The 9,779-nt window shown below is 52.6% G+C and overlaps 1 protein-coding gene across 1 annotated transcript; it reads right to left on the reverse strand.

Annotated features, from left to right (window-relative positions):
• Positions 1–651: 651 nt before the first annotated feature.
• FUNDC2 (FUN14 domain containing 2) lies at positions 652–7,105 on the reverse strand. The gene is made up of 5 exons (XM_063416959.1): positions 6,971–7,105; positions 6,383–6,533; positions 5,018–5,093; positions 3,815–3,949; positions 652–3,399 (listed from the first exon to the last, which is right to left on the reverse strand). The coding sequence occupies exons 1-5, from the start codon at positions 6,987–6,989 to the stop codon at positions 3,322–3,324; spliced, it is 459 nt and encodes a 152-aa protein (XP_063273029.1). The 5' UTR covers positions 6,990–7,105; the 3' UTR covers positions 652–3,321.
• Positions 7,106–9,779: the final 2,674 nt, after the last annotated feature.

A 9,779-nucleotide genomic window follows, 5' to 3' on the forward strand; every position in this document is an offset into this window, starting at 1 on the left:
AATAGAAGCTGCTTGGTATTTTTATAACTGGGGCTGAAGATCAGAGTAATTTAGGGCTTGTCTTCCCTCCCACTGCCCTCCCCCCCAAGAAAAAACCCTTAAGAGAAAACAGGGGTTTTAGTGTTCCTGAAAAGTAGGGAAAAATTATGACAATGTTGTGAACCCCCTCAAACACTGACACATAGCTCATTTTTCTCTTTTGCCCTATCTGAGCAGGAACATTGGAAAGAAAATCACCAATAGATGATTATATATATATATATATTTAGGCTTCTGTTGTACCCATGAAAAAGAAATAGCCTTGTCTCCATGCCCATTTGAAGTTGGGTGGAACAAATCTGCTCAACAGAGGGAACCCAGGCTGGCTACAGACCCATCTCCTGCCCTAGTAGCATCCCACTTCTTGGGAATGTGGGTGATTGGTGCCAGGATGAACAGGGAGAGGAATTTATTATGGCAGCCCGGGTTACCTGAGGGATGAGGGGAGGCTGGAGCTCTCATAGAATCATTGATGTTAAAAAAGACCTTGAAGATTGAGTCCAACCATTCCCCCAGCACTGCCAAGCTGACCACTAACCCATGCCCTCAAGTTCTCCTGCTGCAGATGCTCCCCTCAGTCACTGTGAGACAGGAACCTCACACAGAGAAGCATTTAGAGCAAAACTGTTTAATAAAATATCACTTCAACAAGCATTTACATACAATATATAAAACCACTTTAAAAGCCTAATGTGTTTGAAATCTCCAGAGTGTAACAGATGTCAGAAGTTGTTGAAACAAGGCTAAAAGGAGCAGGAGTGGGGAGGGGAAGGGACACCTCATCTGGCACCTGCAGCAATGAAAATGCATCCCCACAGAGACTGATTGAACATCAAAGCTTCCAGTGCTGACCCACAGCTTCAAACAGTGCCAGCCACGAGCCTAACACCAGCACAGCAGAAAGATTTGCCACATCCTGATGTCCTTGTCCATTCCCTGCCTACATTCACATCAAAGTCAGCATAAACCTGCTAACTGTTTCCCCTTCCAGCAGCAATACAAACATTTCAGCTCCCTCTCTGGGCCATTTCCCTGTGTAGCAGCAGACTGGGATTTGAGCAGATCTCACCCCACCTAGGGCTGGGCAGAAGTAGTGACTTACTTGAGCCTGAAAAACATCCCTAAGGTCTGTTAATGACTGCTCTGAGCTTTGTCATTGGAGACAGCTTTGTGGAGATCAGTGCATCTCAGAAGAAATTGAGTTCTGCAGCCCACCCAGTCAAAGAGCAGCAATGCTGTTGTCCTACAGGAACAGGAGATACCCTGCAAGACCAATGTATCAATTTATGCATGTTCACATCTGCAGATCCTACAGAAAAACAAACCACATCCCAAAAAACTCCACCACCGTCTGTGACTCCACTGCTAAACACCAATTTATCGAAGACCTATTTGCTGCATCCCATCACTCCTGCCGTCCAGGATGGCCTTTAGGAAAGCAGTTGTTAAAAGGATGAGAGGCAAGCTGCTCCTTCAATCTCCCTGGCCACGTATGGCAGGACAGGAGCAAAGACAGCAACTTCTATTTCTTGATTACCCACAGCGCCTTTTCAGATCCTGGAGGTGAGAAAAACCTCAGCTTAATCAATGTGGTGCTACACAGACATTTCAATCAACAGAGCTGAAACAGAATTACCAACTGCAAGTGCTCATTCCAAACCCTCTGTGGTGGAGGAACTCGCCATTTCAGCTCTGCCAGCAGCTCTGAGGGGAAGATCCCCTTTCCAGCCAGACTGAGAGCAGCAGATCACAAAGCCATGGCACAGTACTGGAATCGGGGTGCAGCTGCTGAGCCAGGTTGTGCAAACCACCCACCCACGAGTGTCATTGTTCCCTACCACGTCTCCCATTGAATGATGAGCTGACTTTCACATAAAACCCCAATTCTGGGCAAAAACTCCTACCTATACCTGCTGCAGGAATCACCACGTTGTCAGGCAAGTCTCTATGCTCACAGAATACCTCTGGGGATGTTTGTTTGTACTGCACACAGCTGTGCTGAGTCAGATGTCCAAAACCAGCTGAGCTCTGTGCCTGGGCTGCCTCATCTCCTGCAGGAGAAGGGCTGCAGCTGATGGAATTAAGCAAACAGCTTTTCTTGTGGAAATGGCAAACACAGAAGGAACATAACTGAGGCAGAAATATGCAAATGAACTGCTCTCACAAGAGCACGGTCTCATTTTCACAAAAGTTTTGTCATTACTGTTGCTTGCAGAGACCAGTGAGAAGGAATCTGTGCTCCTCAGAGGCAGGTAAAGGACTGCACTCCAGATTTCACATCAGCCCCCTTTCTCCAGTACAGCTGGCAACAGGGACCTGGACCAGCACAGTGTACCCTAGGCAGGGACACATTTCCTGTCTACAATCCTGTCCCACATGGTTCCAGCTCAAAGAGCATCACCAACACCACAGCGACCAGAGAAGGTCGTGGTAGACATGGAAACCCCAGCCAGAGGCCCAGGGTGATTTACAGTGAGTGGCACAGCTGAAATGTCCCCATCTGGCACAGCCAGGCTGGGCCTGCTGGAGGCAGGAGAGCCTCAAAGGCTGAGCAGTCAGGCGGCTCTAGAGCACAGAACTTGGTGACTTTCAGAACACACGATGAGGAAAGGGCCTGGAGAATCAGCCTCAGTGCTCAGTTTCCATCAGCAGTGCCAGTGCTGCAGTTCCAGTGTGGGGAAGGATACCAGCAGAGACAAAGCCAAATGGCCATCTATGTGCAGTGCAACAGCAGGGGGAAAAAATCCATATTCCCCTGTCCTGGATACAGCTCAGGCTGTCCTCTGACACTTCTGCATCCACCCCAGGACAGTCAACCACATTCTGGATAGCACAGACCACCTCTGTGCAGAGGGAAGCAGAGGTTTTCCAGGTACCAGGGCAGGAATACTGAAAGCTAAACTGTGGTGAAGAGCTGACAGCTGTTTGACACATATACTGGCAGACAAAAGTACATGTAACAGTCCTGAGCACCTGGAAGAAGCACATTTAAGAGGTTTCTCTGCCACTACATTTTTATGACATTGAAAGTCATCTGAATATTTGAGACTGGACATACTTGGTGGGAAATCATGATACACTGGGAGTTGTAAGCTTCCAGACCAACCTCAGCCCAGACAGAAGAAAAAGGTGGAAATCAGAAGCAGCGTTGTAAAAAATAAGGGCTGGAACCTGTGAGTAGATGGGACTGAGTCTGTTGGCAACATCCTTTGACTTCTAAGTGAAAGGTAACAGCAGCAGAGGTGGGGAGGGGAGCTTGGGCATGAGAGGAGAGTGCAGCTTCTAGGATGCCATTCCAAGCAGGAATCCTCCAGCAAACCCTCCAGTCAGGATAACATTCTTCTTCAGAAATATGATCGCCTAAGCAGGGGTGAGAAGAGACAACACTGCTCAGTAACTTCAGGCAACCCACTGACCCTCCTGCTCAGAAGAAATCCCTCAGGCTGTTCCTCATGGCAAGTGAAGCTCACAGATGTCACTGCTCAGATTTGGGAAAGTTTCCTACCTAACGACCCCCCCTCCCTGACTGCACCAGCACACAGCCAGATCTTCACCCTGCTCAGGGGGAGTCAGGTCCTCCAGGAGAACGCTGAGGGAAATTATGTCTTCCTAAATTCTAAGGAGACAACACCCACAGCTTTTGCCATCTCTCCCATTTTGCTGTCATGCAAAAATTCCCTCCTTGTATTTGCACAATTGAACATCCAGAACAGCTCAGGATTCAATCCTGTTTTCTGCTGTCCCTTCAGCGCATGCCCTGGGAGAGCTGTCTCACCTCATCCACTCTGCTCTTCACTTCTGGAGGCATTTTATTACCACTGCTGTGAAATTTCAGCTGCTGCTTGGCTTTGTCCATGTCCCGTTGTACCAGATTCCAGTCTACCTTGATGTATCCCGTGTGGTTTGCAATCTAGAGTTTTGAGGATTAGAAAAAGGTTCCTGAAGTCCTGCATGACCACAGCTAAACAGACCCCTTGCTCACCCACAGCCACCTCCCACTCACTGGTTCAGTGAGCACACTGGCTTAAAAATTGAACAGAACATCACCCCTGGAGCTGTGTCAAGTGTTCTGCAACATCTGTTGCCCACAGTAATCCCCAACAGCTGGGCACACACTGTAGCTTAGCCTGCTTCAGCCTTTCTTCCCCAGTGTAAGGCTGGCATCACCTCCCCCTCACAAGTGCCACGGATATTGTTGGGACTCCCTGCAGTTCTCCTGCTGCTGTGGGTGGACACAGCTATTAATAGCCCATTCCTCTCAAACTATTTTATCTGCTCAGGGTGATTCAGCTGTGGAACTCCATCTGCCCAGGGCAAGCTTTTGACTGTCAGTAGAACAAGCAGAACCAGGAGATAGAGGGGGAATGAGTCACACATAAGCCCTGTCTGCCTGAGGAGCAAACAGGTGAGAGCTGAACAAGGCCTGAGAGCTGCTCTACCTGCTCCAGGATGCACCAGATACATGAACACATCCAAGCACCTCCCCTCAATGCCAGGGCTCTTGGAAACCAGCAGGACACAGAGAGATCTCCTTTCTCTCCTCTTTCCCAGTGCTCTACAGCAAGCCCCATCTGTGCTGGCTGGACTCCTGGAGAAGCCAGGTTGGCAGGAAGCATATCACAGGTATGGATATGTCCTTCTTGACATCCAGGGCTGTCCTCCAGGGACACCGTGTCCACAGCCACAGGACTCAGTGTGTTAGCCTGTCCTGCAGCTGGAGGCTGTCCCATGCTGCACTCTGCAGTAACAGCTCTCCTGTGCCTTTGGCAGCAGATCCTCAGCGGATCCTCTAGCAACCCTGGAGTTTCTGCACACTGACCCTGCCTTGCTGCTGCATCCATGTGCCCTGGAGAACACACACCTGTGATATTCACAGCCACCCCCTGGCAGAGGAGGGGACTGACCCCACATGTCCCAAGAGGCAGTGGATCCTAGAGAGCACAGTTCCCAGAAAGGCTGGGCTGCTGTTCATACACACCTGAAGTAGGAAAAAGCCTCCTCCCACTGCCGTCGCTGCCAGCTTCCCAACTTTCTGGAAGATGAATCCAGTACACCTACAAATCAACCAGGATTCAGTCAGGAGAATGAAACACCACACACACTACTCATCATGCTTCCCACAGGTAAGGCAGGAATTACCCAAGACTGGAGACAGCCTGACAAACACCACAAGAAACCCATGTGCAAGCAGAGAGAAGGATTTGCACCCAGCAAAAATTGATGCTTTATAGCTTTTCACTTTGTGCTGTCACATTCCAGGCTTTTTCAGTTTGATTCTTATCTCTTCAGCCTCATCCTTCTCCCAAAAGAGTAACCAGAAACCTGTGATTTCACCAAAACCAACAAGTGATTTTCGGTTTTGATGTAGTTTTTTTTTAACTGCTATCATCTCTGAGGGGAAATTAGGGAGCACATGTACTGCTCCATGATAGGGCATGGGGAGCAAATCCCAAGCCTCCTTCTTATTTATTTGTAAAGTAAGCAGTAAACAACTACTTACTTGACCTTTTAATTTCTCAGAAGAGAAAAACAATGGAACAAGCACACAGCAGTGATCTAAGACTAATACTGGTCTCCAGAATGGGTTACCTGCTTTCAACACGAAAAACATTCCTGCAGCCACCAGGACTGCAGCCAGCACCACCCCACTGCTCAGTCATGCAGCCACGGGCTGGTGTGTTGTGCCACCCAAACCACACTTTCCTTGGAACATGGTTTCCTTATGAGCACAGCAAACAACACAGCAACCTGCCTTTACCCACTTCTGAATGCACTCAGTGAAGAGAGACGTGGCCAGGTCACACCTCTATAAGATAAAGCTCTGCCATACACTGTTAAATAATTCCTCTGTTGCCAGGTGAAGACGAGGGGCATGGTAAGAGGCAAAGCAGTGATTACACAAAGTTTTCAACTCAAACGATGCTGTGGCAATGAAGTTGCAAACAGAGCCACACTCAGTCCCAGCTACAAGTGACATGAAACCCTGAGAACTGCGATCCCAGGAGGTTCTTAATGCAGATGCCTGAAGCACACCCCCCTCCAGTGTAGAAGGCATCCTTGTTTCCAGGGGGTCATATCTGCCTGTCCTCATTCAACAGCACCACTTTTTGCCAGAAGTTAAAAATAATTACAGACTGGAGCAATTTTCTTCCCTTCGACACACTCTCAGTTCTTCAAGTTATAGCCAGCATTTAAGACATCCCAGAGCTCAGCAGCCCATGCCAAGGGACAGCAGGCTGAGCACTGGCCTTCTCTCAATGACTGCCACATGACCACCCAGCACCTGTCAGTGTGACCCCACGGACCCTGCCACGAGCAGCAAGGACAGTGCTGTCGCTCTTACCATCCCGTGACCCCTCCGATCACCAGCTGCGTGGCCACATTGTATTTCTCAGCGCTCGACCCCGAGCTGGGGGCGAAGATCTTGCGCCACCAGGGCCGGTTCTTGGTGTACTCCGCCAGGTCCAGCACGTTGAACGTGTCGTCCTTCGCACCTGCAGGCACCTGCAGAGGCTCAGTGCCGGGACTAGCGTACCACAGCCCCCTGCAGCTGCCCGGTGCCTCCCCAGGGGCGCGGGAGCCGTGCCCGGACACACAGCTCACGGGACTGGCACTCCCCCGGTGTCTGGGAATTCCCAGGCCCCTCAGCCCCCTCCCAGGGCCTCCGGGACCCCTCACCCCCTCGGGGACGCCCCTCGCCCAGCGGCCGGGGCTGGGGGCCCGTGCCCGGAGCCGCCCCCTCGGGCCCTCACGCGGGGCCAGACCCCGGCAGCCGCCGCCGCGCGGTGCAGAGGGAACGACACCGCGCTATGGAGCGGGGAAGCCGAGTTGGGGGAGCCGGGCACCCGCTGCCAGGGGAGAGGGGTGGGGGGACCCGCGCTCCGAGCCATCCCCGGCCCGGCCCGGCCCGGCCCGGCCCGGCCCGGCGCACCTCCGCCCGGCACCGCCATGACGCCGCTGCGCTCCGCGCAGGCGCGGGCACGGCGCGCGCGTCACCGGGAGCGCGCGACAGGGGAACCGGGGGAGAGCGATGAGGGGAGAGAGGGGAAGCGGGAGAGAGGGGAACGGGGGAGAGAGGGGAACCGGGGGAGAGAGGGGAACCGGGGGAGAGAGGGGAACCAGGGGAGAGAGGGGAACCAGGGGAGAGAGGGATGAGGGGAGAGAGGGGAAGCGGGGGAGAGAGGGGAACCAGGGGAGAGAGGGATGAGGGGTGAGAGGGGAACCGGGGGAGAGAGGGGAACCGGGGGAGAGAGGGGAACCAGGGGAGAGAGGGATGAGGGGTGAGAGGGGAACGGGGGGAGGGAGGATGAGGGGAGAGAGGGATGAGGGGAGAGAGGATGAGGGGAGAGAGAGAAACCAGGGGAGAGGGATGAGGGGAGAGAGGGGAACGAGGGGAGAGGGACTGCAGGAGAGATGGGCACACACGGGGAGAGGGGTGGGCGAATGAAATCAATCAGAGAATCACAGAATCACCAGGTTGGAAGAGACCTCCCAGATCACCGAGTCCAACCCAGCCCTAACACCTCAATTAAACCATGAGTGCCACATCCAGTCCATGTTTAAACACATCCAGGGATGGTGACTCCACCACCTCCCCGGGCAGACCATTCCAGTGCTTTATCACCCTTTCTGTAAAAAACTTCTTCCTAATATCCAGCCTTAATTTCCCTTGGCGCAGCTTGAGGCTGTGTCCTCTCGTACTGTCAGTGCTGCCTGGGAGAGGGGCATTCAGCCAGCACACCCAGCTGTGCCTCTGCCCCGGAGCTGATCTGGGCAGCCTGGACATACTGCCTAGTAGGGACACATTTTACTGTTTCCCGTGAAAAAATGACACCTCTGCTTTCTGGGCCATTACTCACTTGAGCTCCTGTAGAACAAATGCCACCTACTTCCCAGCTGGGGATGCAGCTACCGAGGGTGTAGCAAAGATGGAAATCCCGAGACACAACAAGCATAAAAAAATAAAAATTCTCATGGAGAGATTGTGACAGAGAAGACTTGACCCTCGTTTGGGGTTAAGGGAAAGCAGGGTGTGAGTGGGAGCAGGCGGCGTGGGACGGATAGGGGAACAAACACTCTTCTAGGAACTAAACACTCTTCTAGGAACTAACAGCAGCACTGGTCAGGACATCCCACTCGTAAACATCTCAGCACCTCGTTGCCCCTTGCACGTAGGTCTGGACTGCAGCAATGTCCCAGTGTTTCCTGCACTGTCCTGATTAGGGGGAAGTGGCTGGAGCGGTGTGTGCACATTCAGACCAAAGTGATAGCACAGCACTTCTCTGGGCACGGAAGGAAAAGATGTGAGATGTGGCTGGGGAAGGGATGGCTGGAGGCAAGCCGGCCTCTAGAAATCCAATCTGAACACCAGTGTGAGATGGCAATAGGGTCTCCTGCATATCTGGTACATGACAGGCTTCCATCCCTGAGCAGCGCATGTCCCTGGTTTTGCCTCCCCTGCCCTGAGCAAAGGGATGCCCTCATGCCCTGGGGCCAGGCAGGTCTCCTTGGGTCCCTGCAGCTGTGGGCTCTCCTGCACACATGATTCCAGGGGCACTTAATGGCCTGGGCATCTGCAGCATGGCCTCATCTTTCCTAGCACATGTGCACCTTCATCTGGTGTAGGCACTCAGCTTCCTCCAGCAGGAGACAAGGATCTGGGCTGACAAGGTGCTTCAGGGTTGGGGGCTCCTGTGTGGTGGGGTCAGGCACAGCCTGGTGCAGTGGGTGGCACAGGCGTGGTGGGTGCAAGGACAGAACCCAGCAGTAGCACCTCAGCAGCCCACAGCTCCCTGCCAGGTGCCTTCCAGGTGTCCAGCTTTGGAGGCACAGCCATGAAACACCATTCCCCATCTCAAAGGTGTTCTCTCCCTGCTGGCACCACCAAAACCTCCCAGCCTCCATGGCCAGGCTGAGCTCACCAGCCCATGGGAGCTTCCAGCAAGTGCTTCTGCTGCCTGACTCTCCAGAGACGCCTCTGATGTGAGGAACAAGAGAGAAAGCAGAAATGCTCCACTGACCCACTTACTGCAGGGAAACCCAGCAGAGGAAAGCAGACTTAGTTTTGGGGCCGCCTCCATATTAGTATTTCTACTCTGATGCTAGGGTAGATCCACCAGGGATGGATTTCCTGGATACTCAGGGGTGTTGATGGCATCAGCCCTGCTGCACTGCTGCACTGCTGTTCCCTGGGGGTCCCTGTGTCTGTGATTTTGCCCATCCAAGAACTGCACTGGGTTGCAGCCCCTCTTTGCTGGGGTGCAGTAGCTTGGAAGTGCTGATATAAGGGGCTTTGGCTGGTCCTCCAGACAGATCTGTGCCCTGTGGCATAGCTGTTTTCCTGGTGCCAGGAAGGGTGAGTGCCCCGTGTGCTCTGGCTGCTGCTTCTGAGACACTCAGCCTTCCTGAGAAGCTGTCACGAATGACTTGTTCTCTCTCACATACACAAAAAAAAAAAAAAAAAGTTCCAGAAGAGATTGGACAAGGTTCAAATGATTCTGAGTAATTTTTATCCACTCCAGTCTGTTATTGTTCTGAGAACTGCACATTTCAGGGAAGCAACCAGCGCTTTCTGCATGCATGTGGGTCCTTGGCTCTGGCAAAATATATTTCTCTGGGAGTCTCATGGCAGGAGCCTGTCATCTCTCCCAGAAAACTCTCTTCCCTCCAGTACTGAGTATGCTTTTGCTTCACTGCAGTAGGGCAGGATGCAAAGAACCCTGGGGCATCCCCAAATGTGA

This window comes from Prinia subflava, chromosome 20 (assembly GCF_021018805.1).
Source record: "Prinia subflava isolate CZ2003 ecotype Zambia chromosome 20, Cam_Psub_1.2, whole genome shotgun sequence".
In the NCBI taxonomy this organism is placed as follows: domain Eukaryota; kingdom Metazoa; phylum Chordata; class Aves; order Passeriformes; family Cisticolidae; genus Prinia; species Prinia subflava.